At 43.7% G+C, this 18794-nt stretch overlaps 1 protein-coding gene across 2 annotated transcripts in view; it reads left to right on the top strand.

Annotated features, from left to right (window-relative positions):
- The window catches only part of KATNAL1 (katanin catalytic subunit A1 like 1), a 42295-nt gene extending 27268 nt beyond the window's left edge, over positions 1-15027 (top strand). For both annotated transcript variants that reach the window (XM_042866678.1, XM_042866679.1), the window contains 5 exons: positions 4964-5122; positions 5884-6010; positions 6968-7102; positions 9926-10052; positions 11478-15027. In XM_042866678.1, the coding sequence (XP_042722612.1) occupies positions 4964-5122; positions 5884-6010; positions 6968-7102; positions 9926-10052; positions 11478-11676 (747 nt within the window). In that variant the 3' untranslated portion in view covers positions 11677-15027. The remainder of the gene's footprint in view (positions 1-4963; positions 5123-5883; positions 6011-6967; positions 7103-9925; positions 10053-11477) is intronic.
- The last annotated feature ends 3767 nt before the right edge of the window (positions 15028-18794 follow it).

Genomic DNA, 18794 nt, shown 5'->3' with positions numbered 1-18794 from the left:
GCTTTAGTTGTGGGATGCATTGATGCTTGTTTTAATAATGACTGGTCACAGCATAGTGGCCATCTGGTTATGGGGAAACATTCAGTGATAAACTGGGACAAGAGACTGCTGCAAGCTGTCTGTCATTCTGAGTCTCCAAAGACATGACGTGTAGAGAATGCGATGTACATGGCTGGTTTCTGTGGATTAGTGCAGCAGTTCAACATACATCAGACCTTGTGTTACTAGTGCTTGCCCTGTCTTTTCCTGTTTGGCCCTTAAGATTTCTCTGATTTACACTTAGGACTGGCCTTCAAAGCTGTCCTTCTTCAGCCTGAGCTGCTCTTGAATCCTCATTGTGCTGTCTGTTTACAAAACAAAGTCATGCAGCATTTGAGTAGAAAACTTGTCATTTTGGGGGCTTGTGTCTACAGACAGTAAAGAGAGGAAGGTGAAAGGGCGGGAGTCAATAGCAGAACCTTGGGATTGCTGCGTGAGAGATGTTCACAGAGGCTTTAGTGAGTTGCAAGGAGGTAGTCCAAACCTGGACTCAGCAGAACTTGTGGGCTGGAGCTTTATGGCTGTTGGTGTTTAGTGTGATTGTGGTTAAGCACCAGGCTTGAGGTTGACCTTGAGGTTAACCAAGGTATCAGCTTGGACAAAGATATCACAGGTCACAAATACAGGGTGAAATTTTAGTATCTGTTAAACAACTGAATCTCTTCTTTCCTCTCGGTGTAGAGGAATTTGATCCATACCCTCATTATAGGCTACAGTAACCCCATCTGTCCAGTCTTCAAAAACTTTGAAGGGAGTAAAGAGCTGCTATGCTGCTTTTTCACCTCTTAGCACGGCTAGAGGATGTAGTGGCCATCTGTCTCTAAGACAGGTATCTCAGCAGGCTGCAGGCAGCATGAAGAGTGCTGCTGATCCTGTCTCCAAATACTGTGGCAACAGGTAGTGAAATAGCAGCCTGGTTGTCAGAGTTAGAGTCTCTTTCTCTTTGCATGAGATTATCTTTTCCTGCTGGCCAGTATTGCTTCTGGAAACTAGGTGGTTGCAGACGTGGAAAAAACGATACGATTATTTTCTTCCTTCAGTCTGAAATGCAAATTGATTTCTGACAAGTCCATGAAGGGTCTTCATTGTTAGCCTTCTCCCTGGTGACTCGTGAAGCTGTAACTCTCCCGAATTTATTTCTCATGCAGAACAGCATGCATTTTCCTTACTGTTGACCTCTGACTGTGCTACAGGGATGAGAAGTTTTGAAGAGAAGGCTGTTTCTCGCAGTAATCAGTGTAGCAGCAGGCATTTGTTGAGCCGAGGCATTCAGGACAATAACTCAGGGAAAAGGCAGCCAGATCTGGTTTTGGATGTTCAGACTCTCCTGAGAGTAATTCCCAAGACAGTCCTTGCTGTTTGCCCCTGCATTCAGAGGACAGTGCCTGGTATGAAGGAGCCAGCTGCCTTCCCGATTCAACACAGGTGCTGTGTGGTTGCAGCTGGGTCTGTGAGTGTCCACAGGCTTGCTCTTTCTTTTTCTCTGAACTGCTTTGTGCCAAGAAGGCCTGGCTGCTTGCTGTGCTTCCCACTGCTCTTCTAGTGATTGTTACAACAGCAAGAAGTAACCCTGCAGTGATTTCATCAAAACACTTACTCCCTGCAGTGTGTTTCAGCTTCTTATTGGAATACTTTGGATTAACAGAGCCTTAGAGGAGGAATAAAGAAGTCTTTGTGTTTGTCAAGGATTTTAACTAGTGAGTAAGTAAGTGGCAGCCTCGTAGTTGCAGAAAGAGCGTCTTGATTCTGTGTTTCTCTTTGCAGCCATGCACATCTCTCTTTTGCTGAGAATTCAAGGTGTGGCTTTTTTTTTTCTTCTTTTTTTTTTGTTTTTTTTTGTTGCTTTTTTTTTTTTAACTGACCTTTCTTTTCTCTTTATCCCCAGAGAGCTTGGTGTTCCCCTGACTTTGCATCTGGTGTGACTGCATGGCACCTTTGTTAGGTCCATATATAATGCCCCCAGTATCCTGTGCTAGGTAATGCCCACTGTCATAGCTATGCAGAAGGTGCAAAGCGATGGGCTTTTGATTGAAGCAGTGAGCAAGATGTGTGACTGAAGCTGGAATTTGATCTTCCAGAATAATGGGAGACCAAGGTGACATCCAAAAAATTACCATTAGCCTTTGTGTCACCAGCTCCGACAGTTTGTCTGGAGCAAGGGTTAAGTGTGATTTGATGTAGATGATATTTTAAAATATAAAAATAAGCACATTTGAAACTTAGAGAGAGCAGTAAATCATCTCTGCCCTACCTATCACAGGCCAAGTAATTTTCACCCAGTCACTCCAGGCTCACACTTGCATTATTATAATATTATTGGTATGACTGTGCAGCAACTCAAATCGTAGTGCATGTCTGAGTGTTCATAGGGAGAAAAAAAGAGTCAGTTTGCTTGTCATGCTTGTTGCCCTGGAGTTTAGGAAACCTTGAGCAGCCTGAGGAATGACATTGGACTGTTAGCTGTTAGTCTGTTAGCAGTATGAACATTTCTAACTTAATTTACCAATGAATGTACATTGAGCTTGCATTAGCTAAGTGTTAAATGGCAATAAAGGTATTAAGAGTTAATGGGAAATGGAGTACAGAGAGGCTATTGCTTCTGAATAGTACATTTTTGAATAATTGCATTCCCGGTTGATTTGTTTTTATAGATCTCTTTCATATCATTCTGTGTGCTTTTTGAAGTAAATTTTTGTGAGGAACAGATGAAATCTAATTTGCTATGTGACTTGCATTTAACAGATATTTTACTGCTATGGTATTTTATGTAAGATATTAATTGCAAAGCACATTATGATATGCAATTCTAATTCTAGCTAATTTGATTACCCTTGCAACCCAGTGCAACTTCATTTTAGGAAACTCTTGTTAGCATTTTGTAGTTGGGGAAAAAAGGCTACATTTTTCATAGTGCCATGCTCAGAATCATAGTGCCCTGTCCTAATGCTGAGGGGGTGGTACAGTGTGTTGCTGAAATGGTCAGACTATTCATAAACGTAAGTATTTAAAAATAGGATTGTGAACTAGCCCTCCTTGGAGTCAGCAGTAACTTCATGATGGAAGGAATCACTTATTTTCAGAAGCCTGTGTTGTTTCTGTTGTGTCCCACTTAAAAAATACTGTCTTTGAGTCATGGCTGTCTTTGATTAACCATTCTTGGTGCTTCAGTCTTAATGGTCTTAATGTGGGTCCTGAGTGCACTGTGTATGTAGCTAAAAGCCTGCTTGTGTAGTGATGAGTAAATAAATTGTGGAATCACTGAATGGTTTGACTTAGAAGGGACCTTAAAGCTCATCCAATTCCAACCCTCTGCTGTGAGCAGAGGCACCTCCCAATAGACAAGGTTGCCCAAAGCCCCATCCAACCTGGTAGTGAACACAGTCATTCACAGTTTCTCTGAGCAGTCTGTTCCAATGCCTCACCACCCTTTGAACAAAGAACTTCCTCCTAATATTTAATCTAAATCTCCCCTCTTTCAATTTAAAACCATTATCTCTTGCCCTATCACTATGCTCCCTGATAAAGAGTCTCTCCCCTGCTTTCCTGTAGGCCCCCGTCTGGTACTGGAAGGCCACTATAAAGTGTTCCAGGAGCCTTCTCTTCTCCAGACTGAACAAGCCCAGCTCCCTCAGCCTTTTTGTATGGGAGAGGTGCTTCAGCTTTCTGATCATCTTTGTGGTCACTTCTGGACTTAATGCAGCAAGCCCATGTCCTCCTTGTGCTGCAGACTCAAGAGCTGAACACAGTATTGCAGGTAGAGCTTCATAAGGGTGGTGTAGAGGGGAACAATCACCTCCCTCAATCTGCTGGCCACCTCTCTTTTAATTCAGCCCAGGATGAAGTTAGCTTTCTGGGCTGCAAGCGCGTATTCAGTTTTTTGTTAACCAGAACCCCCAAGTTCTTCTCCTCAGGACTGTTCTTGATCCACTTCTTGCCTGTACATGTACCTGAGATTGCCCTGACCCAGGTGCAGCACCTTCACTTGATCTTCTTGAACTGCGTGATGTTCACATGGGGCCACTTCTCGAGTGTGTCCAGGTCCTTTGAATGGCACCCCTTCCTTCTGTTGTTTCAACACAGGATTCTCCACAGAATGCCCTGAGCTGGAGAAGTGTGTATTTCTTACTCTCTTACAGACAGACCGCAGATAGAAAGGCAATCTAATGATGTGTTTGCCAGGCTGGGACTTGATCGTAGCTCAGTTGTCCAGGTGACATTTTTTTAAATAATCATTGAAGTTCATATTAAATGGAGTTGAGCAGCAGTCCACATAAGCCGAAAATTGTCCAGCAGTGTGGTGAGAATGGCATTTCATCCAGGAGGTGGTAAGAAGTAGTACTTTGGCCACAGAAATACTAAGATGGAGAGATTAAGCAATAGGACAAACCCTTGTGTCCAATGAGTGTTCTCATGCAGACTGAATTGTAAAAATCAGCCAGATTCATACGTGTACATGGCTAGGATTTTTTGACAAAATGTTTTTCTGTAGGAAAATGCTCTACTGATGAACACAAAAAGCATTTTGGTTTCGGTGGAGCTTTCTTCATGAAGGAGTCTTCCAAAAAGATGAATTCATTCTCTTCACCCGTCTGTACAGCCACTTGTAAGTTGGGAAAGAGCCAAGTTCAAGTCCAGGCCATGCCTGATTCAGAGCAAGTCTGTAAATCTGTCACCTGCTTCCCAGGTGATAGCTGCAGCAATTGCCTTTTGTGATTTTGACTTCAGTGGGGCAGTAAGGAGAATAAGTCACAGAATGCTTCCATGCTGTTCTCATAATGCAGCATTCTTTTGTTTTCCATTGATAATGATGATGATACTAAGCAATCCAAATACTGGTTTTACTGGTATTGTTTTATTTTGAGATGTAGTATAAAGGACTGTTGCACAAAATTTACTTGTTCATCACTTTGTTTTCATCTTTCAGGGCGTGCTGATGGTTGGTCCTCCTGGTACTGGCAAAACAATGCTAGCAAAAGCTGTTGCTACAGAATGTGGAACAACGTTCTTCAATGTGTCTTCCTCTACACTGACATCTAAATACAGAGGCGAATCTGAAAAGCTTGTCCGCCTCTTGTTTGAAATGGTATGTCCTCAATGATGTGCTCTGGGGATCAGTGAGGTGTGAAGGGGCCTCCCTCTCTGTTCCCTGCCCCTCCAGTAGCACACTGAAAGTATTGAGTTTACTGCACTAAGCTTCTCTCATCCAGACAGAGAAAAGACGACGTGTGTATTCATCATTTTCTGAAATGTCACTGAGGATTAGGAGGGAAATGGCTCATCACTCATGTTGAGGATAGTGCTTTCCTGGCTAAAAGCAGGGTGGTGATCTTGACAGAAATTACACAAAGTTATTTGAAATTGGAAAGAACTGAGAACTATTATTCTAGGAGCAATATGTAGTCTAGTTCTGTTTCTGTTCTGAGTGATGGACAAGCTTCTCAGTGTTTCTGAGTGCAGTCCATCATGTGGGCTGTGTGAAGGACATACCTGTGTGGGTCTATACTGAAAGGGTTGTTCCTGCCTTCAGGATCTACTTCTGGCATACTCTCAGTTGCCATTCTATCCCCTTTGCCTTGCCCTCACCAGCACAAAACCTCGATATTAAAAACTGCCTTTTTGTGATTGTGTTTCTTTTCCTCTTTGCGAGACCTCTGACTTGAGGTGTACAATCTAAAATACATAAACTTAAGCATGTGCCATACAGATTGTGAATCAAGGTCTTGAATTACTTTCTTGTGACAAGCAGGGAAGGTAATATATGTAGTAGCCAAACTGGGTCATGGTCTGATGAGGGCTTGTGCTTGCTGCTACAGTCTTAATGATGATGTTTTCATTTGAATAAAGGCAAGGTTTTACGCTCCAACAACAATCTTCATTGATGAAATTGATTCAATCTGCAGCCGCAGAGGCACATCTGATGAGCATGAGGCGAGTCGCAGAGTCAAGTCAGAGCTGCTTGTGCAAATGGACGGTAAAGATTGCTGATTTAGATCCGTGCTTGGGGCTGGGATGCTGTTTTCTTAGAGATGGGAATGTAAAAAACTTGAGCAGTCTGGAAAGCCTGGTTTTATGGATGGGGGAGAAGTAAGGCAAAATTTGAGAGGAATGCATTCTCTGAGAATTTGAAGGCGGATAACTGGAAAAGGTGCTCTGCTTTATTTTTTCTAAAATGACCGTTTTAGAAAATTGAGAACTGATTTTGAAGGGATGCTTGACTATAGGAGAAGCAGGTAATGGAGATTTGTGAAGTTTATACAGGTCTTTCTTTTTTTTTTAAAGCAATTTAAATAAATTTCTTCTCTTTCATAGAGTCTCCTGCTCAGGGACCTCATCATCAGATCTGGTTTTGCTGTTAGCTGTGGTGACAGCTAATATTACCTCTTAGGTATATTCTGTACCTGTTCTGCACACGTGCACGCAGTGAGGACCACCACCCAAGGAATGTTCTGTGGTGTAATGCTTTGATAACCACCTGTATATAACAGTTGCTATTGAACCACTATTTGTTTATAATGTCCTCAAATGTTCGTTATGGTAAACCCCATGTAGGCAACTTATTCTCTCCATGTGAACATTTCTTTACAGTCCTTGTTTGGAAGGTCAGGGAGTGATTTTTGCTTCTTCTATGGCCATGCTTGACAGATGGTATTTTTGCTGTTACTAACAGTGCTGCACTTGCACATGACTGTGCTGGTAGCACAGTCAAAGAAAACCCTTCCTTGTCTCACAGAAGAATGAACTGTTCCTCTTTATATGGCAGTGATGGTCCTGCTACATCAGCCATTGAAGGTGGAAGGCGGCGCTAGGAGTGCATGGAACAGCTGCTGAGCTTTGTCTAAGCTTTTGTAACATTTGCACAATTTCTTAGCAAGCATCTTGATCAATAATAGCAGCAGAGTGAAATTTCTTTAAATTGTTGTGCTTACAGGGGTAGGTGGTGCTTTGGAGAATGATGACCCTTCCAAGATGGTTATGGTATTAGCTGCTACAAACTTTCCTTGGGATATTGATGAAGCTCTCCGACGGAGACTGGAAAAAAGGATTTATATACCTTTGCCCACAGGTATGTGGGCACTCAGCACTGGTGAGGCCGCACCTTGAGTACTGTGTTCAGTTTTGGGCCCCTCACTACAAGAAAGACATTGAGGCCTTGGAGCGTGTCCAGAGAAGGGCAACGAAACTGGTGAGGGGTCTGGAGCACAAGTCTGATGAGGAGTGTGGCTGAGGGAGCTGGGATGGTTTAGTCTGGAGAAGAGGAGGCTCAGGGGAGACCTCATTGCACTCTACAACTTCCTGAAGGGAGGTTGTGGTGCAAAAGGTGCCTCTTCTCCCAGGCAAATAGTAGGACCCGAGGAAACGGTCAGAAGTTATACCAGAGGAGGTTTAGGTTGGATATTAGGGGAAACTTTTTCTCTCAAAGGGTGGTCAGGCACTGGAATGGCTGCCCAGGGAGGTGGTGGAGTCGCTGTCCCTGGCAGTGTTCAAGAGGCGCCTGGATGAGGAGCTACGAGAGATGGTTTAGTAGCTTGTGGTACTGATAGGAATGGGAGGGTGGTTGGACTGGATGATCTTGCAGGTCGTTTCCAACCTTATGATTCTGTGTGATTCTATGTTTGGTACAAGCATTTTACTTTACAGTGTCCCAAAGCTGCCGTAGGACTACTCCAAGACTGTTGGATTTGGGAGGAGTTTTTGTTTTTGTGATGAGCAGTGGAATTCAGGAGTTAATCACTTGGTTGGATTGCTTTATTCTTAAGAGAGTGAGAGAAAGGAAAAAAAAAAACCAAACACTTGCTTGGGGGTTAAAAACAAAGAGCTGCTGCACTTCATTGCAAACCAATTGATGGGTTCTTACACTGAAAGAGAGTTAGTTTTAATGAGCCCGGAATTATTTTAAATGTTTAACAGCCAATCCTTGAGTGATCATCAAAAACAGCCTTTGGACACATTAAGAAATACTGCAAATGCACTCGTGCCCTTGCAGACGAATGCAAGGAAGTGGATCCATGAATTTTCACTTAGAGGCTTAGTTCACTGTAAATCACTGCTTGCCCGCTGTTATGACTAGGCTGCGAGTTGCTCAGAATGCAGCAGGCTGATTGCTTTCCTGCCCCGAGCCGTCTCAGCTTGTATTGTCTTTCCCAGCTGTCATTCACCTGTCCTATTAATTTTGAGATTCCTATCGCTTGAAGTTTGCATAGCTTTGTTTCTTCTTGGTACAGTGGATGTTTCATCTCCCTGCATGAGCACTCAAGATAACAAGATGCGTGTTCGTGCTGACAGCAATTGTGATTGAGTTTAGCAGGTATAAGGACACTTAATAGCTGTACAGCTTGTCTGCGCAGCTCACGGCTCCTAACAGGATGCCTGTCTTTATGACCAATTAGTTTAAAATCCTATCAGCTCTTGCTCTTGTTTCTAATTAAACAAGATTGTTTTTTTGACACAGTAGATTACACCCTGGACAACATGCGAGATGTGCTCCTGTTTTATTTCCAGTCTTATGTTCCCTTGCATTTATTCCATATATAAGAGGAGTTGAGCTGTTCTGTGCGAGTTTCAGTGATGTTTTTATTAACTGTGCTGTGCCATTTGTTGTGGTCAGGCAATTTAATGAACAGAATGGCATGTCATATATACACCTCTGTGTTGGGGCATTTGGTGCACGCATACGTTCTACCCTTTTTTTTTTTTTTTTTTTGAAATACTGCAAGAGCTTGCTTATCCCAGTAGAAAAATGAGAAGAATATTCTCTGATACAGGAGGCTCTCTGCAGGTATGCTGTGTGTACACTGTGCTCTGTAAATAATAAATCCCTACTTCATAGCTGGTCCCAGTGGTGCGTGATTGATACCCGTCTATATTCTTGACAGTTCTGCAGAGCACTCCAAACCAGCAGCCTTAGACAAGCTTTCTGTTTTTTTTCCCCCTGCTTTTTTAAAGGAGGGCCATCAGTGAATAAAACATGTGCAATGTTTCCTTTCGACTTTTGGCTTTTCCTAGTGCTGTTCCCTCTGCCAAGGTTGTCCTCTGTTCTGAGTCATAACAATTACTGTCTGTGGAAGTAAGGGACTGAGCTGGTTGGTGATTCTGTACAGCAAAAGCCAGGAAAGCATTTATCCTCCACTTTGCCACCATTAAGCAGAGTAACACTGAGGCCTAAGCTGTCAAGCCTGGAGTGTTTAGCGTTTGGGCTGAAATGCACATATGGATGTGCTCTCCACAAGACAAATGGTTAATTGGCTGCATCGATACTCATTTACGCAGCTGGTTATCACTGTATGTTTGCTACACTTAGGTCTGAAAGTGGAATGCCAGGGTATTGCTATTATACATACATTATTACGTTTACTGTACTAATATATCTGTTTTCTATCAGGCTTCAGCAGCTTTCTTGGGTCCCAACTGGGTAAAGTGCTTAAACACATATTTAAAGTTCAGCCTATTGTTAGAGGCTTTGTGTTGTCTAAAGCTCTCTTAATAGAATCCTCATTGTGTTTCTAATTAAACTGTGTGAATAATACACAATCAAACACTTGAGCAGAGTGAATCCAAAGGGATTTGAGAAGAAGCAGACATTTGTAGGATTGTGCTTTAGTGTCTTTGGGTAGCGTGTCACCAAATGCGTTGTCACCTGAGACATAACAGGCTTTTATAATGATGTACAACTTTGGAAAATGCCTTTTGAATGCACTATCTTAATATACAGATTGAAACCTTATCCTTTACTGTATTTGATTCCACACTTTACTGTGATTTGTTGTCCCATTCTTTTTCTTGTATCAAACCCTTTTCTTTATATTCTTCACTGAAAAATCTAAATTGTTCATGTTTTGTTTTGTTTATAATGTTTGCAAGATTTCAAACACACGTTTTTATATCGTAGCAAAAGGCAGAGCAGAACTGCTTAAGATTAATCTTCGGGAAGTAGAGCTGGATCCTGACATCAGCCTTGAAGAAATTGCTGAGAAAATTGAAGGCTATTCCGGTGCTGACATCACTAATGTCTGCAGGTATCTCCTTCCCCTTAATTTGCAAATGAGACCACTTGTCAAGTCATCATTTGCATTATGTGATCAAAAAAAAGCAATACCCACAGCAGCTGAAGCAAGCTAACTGTGAATATTTTGGGGGCCCAAATCTATTTCCTGGAACCACGCGTTACTGGAGCAGTCTAAACAGCGTGGTGTTTTGCATGAGATGTCATCAAGTTTGCTTAGATCTTAAGTAAAAGTTATCTGAGCAGATCTCCTCTCGTGTTACCCTTGTCTGCATTAACCAAATGTTTATTAACATAGTGCAAAACAGGTTTGGATTCTTTTTTCTAAATCCCATGAGATCAACAGCTAGAATTTTGTAGTTCTGTGACAGAAGAGAACTTCTCCTAGACTGCTTCTTCAGGGCTTTGACACGTTTTATGTTTGGACAGCCACCAGTGCAGCAGTGTCTTAAGTTCTCCCTGGATGTTATACATGTGAGGTTGTTACAGCTAATGTATAACATTAGTATTGAATTTGTTTCCATCACATTCCCACAGCATGTTTCAATTTTTGAAAAATGAGGCTATTCTGGAGGAGGATGGGTATTTGAAAAACTTATCAGTAGGAACTCTGCGTCCCTTATAGAGATAGGATCCCTGCCAAGAGGAACTGATCCTTTAAGAACATGGCTTGGGAATATTTTTTGCTTGCTGCTTTGCTGAAATTGTGAAGCAGCACCACGGTTTTGAAAACTTTGGTATGTATCACACGGTGCAATAGTTAAACTACCTGCTCTCCCTGAGGCCTGTGTTATCCCCTGCTGGGAAAAAACCTGGGGAAGGAGAAAATGTAATTTCAAACTGCGTGTGGGCCGTGGTGTGAGAAATGAGCACTGCTCTCTGTGGCAGTGGGCCACGCTGACGGCTCCAGAGCTGGGGAGGAGTGGTGGAACAGGTAGAGCATGGGGAGCCACAGGCACCGATGGCCTCAGCCCCAGGGCCACGTGGTGTCAGTGTCTGAGTGCTGCGTGTGGGGAGGGTGTTGAAATCGTAATGGCATGGGGAGAGATCTGCAACATCCAGAGAAGTTTTGGAAGAGAAAAAGAAAAACCCTTCAGTGCAGTTCTTCTCCCGCCCTGCCCTTTCCTGAGCTGAGAAGTCGAATCTCATCTCCATGAATCATTATAAAAGGCTTTCAGTTTTATAGTTTTAATTATCTCTGTGCATTTGCCATATGCTTAAATGAGTTTTGGTGCCAGTGCATTCTTTATATTGAATTGATGTTGGGATCTGGGAATGCGAATGCTAACAAAGATGTGAACCGCATCTCCTCTGGTAAATAAATGCTCTCTGAAGTGTTCCTGCCAGTGGTTTCTAGCAAGAGAATACAATCAAAATTCATAGGCTTATGGCACATGCTGCTAGCAATTAGCTCCCATGCATTGTCCTGTATTTCCAGGGATGCCTCTTTAATGGCAATGAGACGGCGTATTAACGGCTTAACTCCAGAAGAGATTCGGGCACTTTCTAAAGAGGAACTTCAGATGCCAGTTACCAAGGGGGACTTTGAGTTGGCTCTGAAGAAAATCTCCAAATCTGTTTCTGCTGCAGACCTGGAGAAGTACGAGAAATGGATGGCGGAGTTTGGATCTGCTTAATCTCACCGACAGCTTTCCATTGAGAGTTTATGGCTTTTGTTGTTTTCACTTGCATTGTGAGTTAGAAGTCTTTTCTAAGGTTTAATAAAAGGTCTGTTGTTCTCCCCATCCTACCTCCACCCCTTCCTGGTGACAAAACCTTTTAAACTCTGTTTGCCGTTCAAGGGAGTGATATGGTTAAAATTAAAAAAAATAAAAATGTCCAAAATATTAAAAGCAGCCAAATGGGAAGGGAGTAAATATACTTCTGAGAATAATCACCTTATTTTCCCAATGAAGAGCAGTGCTGTTTACCTCCTTGTACTCATCTCTCGTGGCTTGAGTCAATAAATCAGGTGGGGAATGTGACTCCAGAGGAGCTAACAAGGGCTCGCTTCCCCCCTGCTCCAAGTGCTGTGTTCTGTTGGGCTGCCGACTCTGCCTTCCCAAACGTGGCATCGAAGTTGCTGTTCCCTGGTGCTGTTTTCTTGCATGTCCAGAGCAAAGCCTGAGGATTAACTGGCATTTACACAGAAGAAGTGAGGATCAGTTTTCCATCAAGATGCAGGCTCAGCTCTCCTCTCTTGTACACGCATTTGGCTTTGATGTCACTTCAGATTGGAATGATGTTGCCTGTGATTTCTCCTAATGGAAATGAGAAGGAGAGGAAAGGACCTTGATTGCTTTCATTCCATGCTGAGTATGGTTTGTACCACTTTGACCATCAGGCACTTTGAAGTTTGACCAGTAGGCACTTTGACTTTATATTGTGCATTTATGTAGAATCTTGAACTTTGCTTTCTAAATATTATTTAAATAACAGTAGTGAAGACACTAATATGTCCTTAAAATGCATGGCTGTGGACTTCAGGTCTTCTAGTTAGGCCTGAGCCCTTTCCAAGCTTTACTAAGCAATGGTATTTGCACTTGTTTATGTTGTAGAACTATTTTTGTTATACCTCTTAAATGAAGGTTTCTTAAAATGTATAAATGCAATTAATTTAGGGGAAAGTAATCTGTACAATCTCATTTATATTCTTATGTGTTTCTTCCTGTCCCAAGCACAAGTGCAGGGATGAGAAGGGTTAGATTATAAACTCTAGCATGATAAATCCCCTCTCTGGAATGTAACTGTCGTGCTGACAGTATGGGATTTTCACAGCACATCTGACTCGTGTGGGTTTCCTAATGTAGGAATGGGAAGGATAGGTAAAATTTACGGAGGAATATTCAAGCTCTGAAATTATTGGTGATGTTGTAAACGTGACTCAAAGTGTCTTGGTTGATCTGAGCTGTCCTGCAGTTGGGTGAGTTCTGCACCCTCTGTCTCTCTGCTGAGACTCGTGATGACATAGCCAGGTGTCGTAGGCTGGACTAAGAAATTGATCTTGCTCAGAAATGAAGCCAGGTATTCAGAATCACCCACCACATCTTGGATGGGAGTATATTTTTTTGCTGGTGCTTGCCAAATAACGTTTGTAATCCAGCACGTTGGTCTTTTGAGCCATGACCTGTGAACCACTAACGTAAATGCTTCTTGAGCATGTCTACTGTTCAGGAGCAAGGACAGTCAGGATATGTGCTTGACAACTCTGCTGCATCCTTCTGATTATGTGAGCAACTTGTGTGGTTGTGGTGTCCTCTCTGCTTTGTCTGTCAGCAGTCCTTTTTTCTTTCTCTCTCTGTAAAGACCACAGCTTGGATGGATCATGCCATTTTAAAGGGCTCTGCTAATTGGCATGGAGAAACACCACAGAGATTCTGTAAATCCTGCATTTGACACAAGACAGCTGGGGCTGTAGAGGCCTGTTTTGTGTGGCCTTTCAGAAATATACTTTCTGGTGCCCCCAGACTGGTTGAAAAACAACTGCTGTCCCAATCTTTCCAGGGACAGAGCATCTTCACTGGCTTTGTTACGATCTTGACCAGGGAGATTAGAGCAGGAAGAACATCAACTTTTCCCTTTTCACCTACAGAGAGAATAAAAGCTCCAGTTACTTTTTGCCTGCCCAGTTTGCACCAACTGCACATTGTAGCCTTTGCTCTTCACAATACCTGCAACTGTTAGAGAGAAGCAGTTCTGTCTGCCCTGGAACATGAGCAAGTGCAAAGCTGTATTTGACTATCATTTTTGGCTAAATTACTACCAGGGTCAGTCTGTTCCTCCCAGGGAATAGCTGGACCCTTATAGAAAGAAAGCTTTGAAAGCGTTGCCACGGAGTGTCATTTCTTCCTTATGAAAGCTGTAGGCTGAGGCTATTATTCTTTTTTCCTTTTTTTTTTTTCTTTTTTTCTTTTTGTTTTACTGCAGTAGAAATGAGGAAAGCTGTAAGAGTCTTCTGTGGCCAGTGCCAGATTAGCACTTCAGGGTTGCTCCCTAGTGAGACATGTACTGCCCAAGGAGCTTACTCTACACAGGCAAGATCTAGAAGGAAATAGACATGAATGCCAATAACTCACACCATTCATCTGCCTGAGAGCAGCGCTGGATTCAGCAGTTGCTACTTAGGAAGATGTAAGTACCAGTTTTCTCAGTTTCATGTTGCAAGCAGCAGGGCCCTTGCTGCTGTTGAAAGCACAATGTTTAGCAGAAATGTCATTCCTTCCCTCAAGGTGTTGAACTAACATCTCACACGGTAAGCAGAATTCACAACAGTGGACATTCCTTCCAGTGGGAATTATTTGGGTGCTGCAGTTTTTCTCTAAAGATCGTGATTTTGTACCTTAAAAGTGTTCTTTCTGTACAGGTCCATTCATTCTTTTCTACTGCAGAATAACAAAGTGAAAGTTTCCAGGCCATAGATATTTGTCTATGCAATGCCTGAGTGTTACAGCAGGCTCCTGTGGATCAGGCAGTCCACAAGGCAGAGACCATCCCTTTCATGCTGAGGCTCTTCAGTGTAGGTGACTAGCTCTAACGCCAACCCTTTCATCTCCACCCAGTCTCACCGTTGCACTCAACTAAGTGGGCTTGAAGGTTGAATCGTTTCCTCTGGAAGAGAGCCAACAGTGAGAAGTAGCAAGGAGCAATTAGGGGAGGAAGGCCAGGCTAACAATGGGAGGAATGCAAGTCCAACTTGTGTCCCTTTGGGGGAAAGCCTTCTTTAAGGGTGCTTAATTCATTAGAGAACAATGTACTAGCATCTCACAGCCTGCTGCAACAATTTGGTCTGTGTATAGAGCTGCATACACGCCTGTGTATGTATGTGTATACGCACACAAGTTTGTACCTATGTGACATAAAATCGAGTTCTAAAGCTGTGTTTACATGTCTCTTTCTAAACGTCTGTGAAAGCCCTATTGGGTGGCACTGCTAATTTTTGTACAATAAGCAATTTGATTGTATGAAGTAATAAATGTACATACAGAGTCTGTCTGTCTCTGGGCCTGTGATTGCTTCTCTGTAGCTGCTTCCAAAGGCTGCTGTTCAAAGCAAATTTTTTCAGCATGTCACAGTGGTGTTGGATTCACCAAAGTCTTGGGCGGAGAGCAGTTAAAGCAGAGCCTGGCTTTTTTTGGATAACACTGTCAGCAATGCTTTCCCTCTTAAATTGGCCTTTCATTGCCACAGGCTATAAAATGGTGAATGTTCCAGTGCCCAGCACTGAGGGAGAGGAAAGTGGAGGCTCCAGCACATGTTCAGTGTTAGCACCTGATTCAGACCTCACAGCACTGGGCAGGTTTTTTATTGCTTGCCCCGGGCTGAACGTATAATCAGACTCTAGAGAAGCTGTATCTTCAGCTACTTGCTCAACAAAAGACTTTCAAAAGCAAAACTTCTATTAGGAAAGAGCTTTCAAAGTTGGAAAGAGACCCCACATCTCTTGGGGCCGAGTTGATTATTTGAATTTTCTCACTAACTTCCTTCTGGAAGTATGTGTAGTTTCCAGTGTTTCATAATGCCTCCGACATGAAAGAGAGAGCAAGGGAAATTGCTGATCAAGGGATTTCAGGAGAGGTCACATCTTTGCATAGAAAGTTCAGCTCACCCCAGTTTAAAAGAGACCGCACAATAGTAAAGGTGCTCCGACTTGTTTTGATCATGGAAAGATTAAAAGACTTGTGTGATGTAAAGAAATCCTCCATCGAGCGAGCAAAGACCGAGCTGAACAATCCGGACACGAGGAGGTAAAAGCAGCAGAGGAAACAGAAATAACTTTGGTCTGTTTTAGGAATAGGCTCTCCTGGATCAGCTGATGGGCAGAGATTTTTTTCTGAGCATGATGAAAATGCAGGTGGCACGGTGGTGCCACTGAAGAAGGAAGGATCCTGGGGATGCAAAAGCAATTCACCGGTGTCACTGGTACCACTGGTGTGCCCGGCAGGCACAGGCAGGAGCAGGAGCAGTCTCAATAGCCCTCTGATGGAACAAATGGGCTGTAGGAAAACACCCAGGTCAGTGACAACAAAGGTTGATTGAACAAAGACCTGATGCTCTCCAGGGATTTGTAGCTACCGGCCAGTAGTCAGAAACAAGTATCAGGAGCCTGCTTTTCCCGTGGCTGGGAAAAAGGATGGTTGTATCTGATCTGCACAGCCCGTGTTGCACCACCTGGTGGCATGCTGGGGGAAGCTGATGGTGGAGGGACACTCCAGAAAGCAGGGCATGTGGGTTTTTTTCCCTCTCATGTTGTTCCACGAAAGCACAGCATGAAAAGTTGGCCATGGCTGCAGATGCTGTGATCACCTGCATTTCAGAGCCTAACTTCCATCTGAACCTTAGCTAGCAGAGCTGCAACAGCAAGTGATGTCCTCTTGTCTGCACAGCACACATCTGTGTGATGTTCTCCACATTCCTGCCTGGTCGCACAGACCAGGGGTAAGCTGTCCATCTGACCCACTTGCTGCATACACCGTTGTTCCGAGTGCCCTGAGTGCAATACAGAGCTGACAGCTGGCCAGCTGAAGCATCGTGCTCCTGTGTATATATTGGACAGCTCCAGGGAATTTCCTGTTCTTCTTTTAAAAGGCCCCTGCTAGCGTTGAGAGCACATGGAATGAGATGTCTTGGCAAAGCCAATTGCCCAATGCAAGAACTGTTTTCCTCAACATGAAGAAACTGCCACTAGAAAAGCTTTGGTTCTGTTGTGAAGAGGTGAAGTGCTGTGATGTTCCCATCCCTGCTGCAAGGGCAGGGCTAGAGCTGTATCATGATCAAGCTTCATTTTCTGGCTTCTGTGGTTTTATGTCTTTGTTGTAGTAGGAACATTTCTCCTCCAAGTTAGGGAGAAGCCATTTTCTCAGAGTTAGAGAGTTTTGTTCAGTGTTTGGGTTAGGGCTTTGGGGATCCCATGGTCTGACTGGCACATGAAGGTGTTGAGACCATTCCCAGCACTGCTGTGTTTGAAGACTGTTTTCCTCCAAATGCATCCCTCTTGTCTGTCTTGTACAGTGACTAGTAGAGCTTTGTGCAAGGTCTCTTAAAATAGAATATTAGTTTGATAAGGAGACAAATTCTTAGTAGCAGATTACAGCTGTGTTGCTCCCATTTGCGAGCAGCCCCTTGCATGAGTTGTTCAATGGATGTAAAAGAAACTGTCTTGGAAGTAAGAGCTTCTTTAACTTGACTTTGCAGGACGAGAAAGGTAGGAAGATACTTGCTTTTAGGAAGACAGCAGAGTATCTGAGATGTTAGCAGCTGAAATTTCTTCTTGTGGCTCTCCTCTCTGTCTAGCAGTTGCATTGCTGGGACTGCTTTCTGGTTCCAATTTGCATGGAAATAATTACCATTGTTTATCTGAGAGACGGCATTTTGCAGATGAATTGGTTCCACAGAGCCCTCTTCTGCCCTGGCAGTGGGTGTTCTCACACAGCGTGCTGTGTGACATCTAATTGAACGGGCTGATGGCATGAGATCCTCCTTGTGAAGTAAAGGTCATTGGAATGGTGAAGGTGAGAGGAAACGCGCTGAATACCAATCGGACTGACGGTATCAGAAACCATAGCAACTCTGCACAGGGTTTATAAATATAAGCGAAAAGAAAAAGGGAATAACCTTAAGAAGGTGCTGACAGCACTGCAGTATGCATGTTGATGAAAGTGGTGGTCTCTGCATCCTTGCCAGTGAGGAGAACGTCTGTGAGAGGATGGGAGCGGCTCAGAGGACAAAGGGAGCCAGCTTCAGGTGCTGCTGATAGGTTTCATCACCTGCCTCCCTGCCTAAAAACGTGCCAATCCCCAGGGCAGGTTTGTTACGGCCACACAAGATCCGCCGTTCATCTCCTGGAATTTGAAATCCTAGTAGCTTGCTTCCCGTCCTTGAGCTTTGGGGTGAGCTGGGGCTGCAATGTTCCTCCAAGGCGAGAAGTGCAAGTGGATGTCAGTGGATGCATTCCTCTAGGGCGCAAGGCTCTGTGGCACTGGGTACTGCTCCATGCACAAGGAGAGATGCTGTGATTCCTGCAGGGCGCTGCAGGGGTGAATGGTAGGGGAAGGTAGAGGTGAAGTGATTTGCTTGTGCTCCTTGGGTCAGTGGAAGACACAAACCCATCCCTGCGACTCCCGGTCCTGGTCCTACAGGGTGCAGTAGTGCTTTTCAGTGCTTTTGATCTGCAGCCCCCAAGCATTTTCCCTACTGAGGCTGAAGATCCCTGAGCTGTGAATTGAATCCTGTAAGTCTGATTTTCTTCAGTACCTTCTGTAGGCACCTTACAAACAGCCTGCGGTGCTCCTGGGGGCGGCAGCCGATAGCTTCAAAGGCACTGGCCCATGTCATCCTAAGCTTGTCTGAATTTCTTATTGAAGGGAGTGCATAATAGATGCAGTTGATTTTATTTTCTTGTTAGTTTGCTTAGAAAGATGAAGCTCGGTGAATGCAAGATGCTTCTGGGGAGCTTATTTACAGGGTATTTTTTTCTGTGCAGATTAGCATTTTGCCAGCTATGGCATGCCCGTTTAAAATAAATATTTGCTTCCCTTTAATTCATGCTTGTGTAGAAAGATCCCTGAGTGTGCATATCTATTCGTCTGTCGTACCTAATTAGACATTTCTGCTGCAGTGCTGGGGGACCAGGAGGAGCCATGCAGGATCAGTGAGCAGTGCTGCCGGGTCAGCTTCCCTCTCTGGATCCTGGAAAGTTTGGTTTGAGCTGGGAAGTGTGCCCAAGCCAAGCATATGGCAACACAGTAGTGTCAACAAG

Source organism: Lagopus leucura, unplaced genomic scaffold (assembly GCF_019238085.1).
Source record: "Lagopus leucura isolate 7727_CA_CO unplaced genomic scaffold, USGS_WTPT01 Super-Scaffold_100001, whole genome shotgun sequence".
NCBI lineage: Eukaryota > Metazoa > Chordata > Aves > Galliformes > Phasianidae > Lagopus > Lagopus leucura.
The sequence above is the reverse complement of the archived record's forward strand: the minus strand, read 5'-3'. Positions and strand labels throughout refer to the sequence as shown.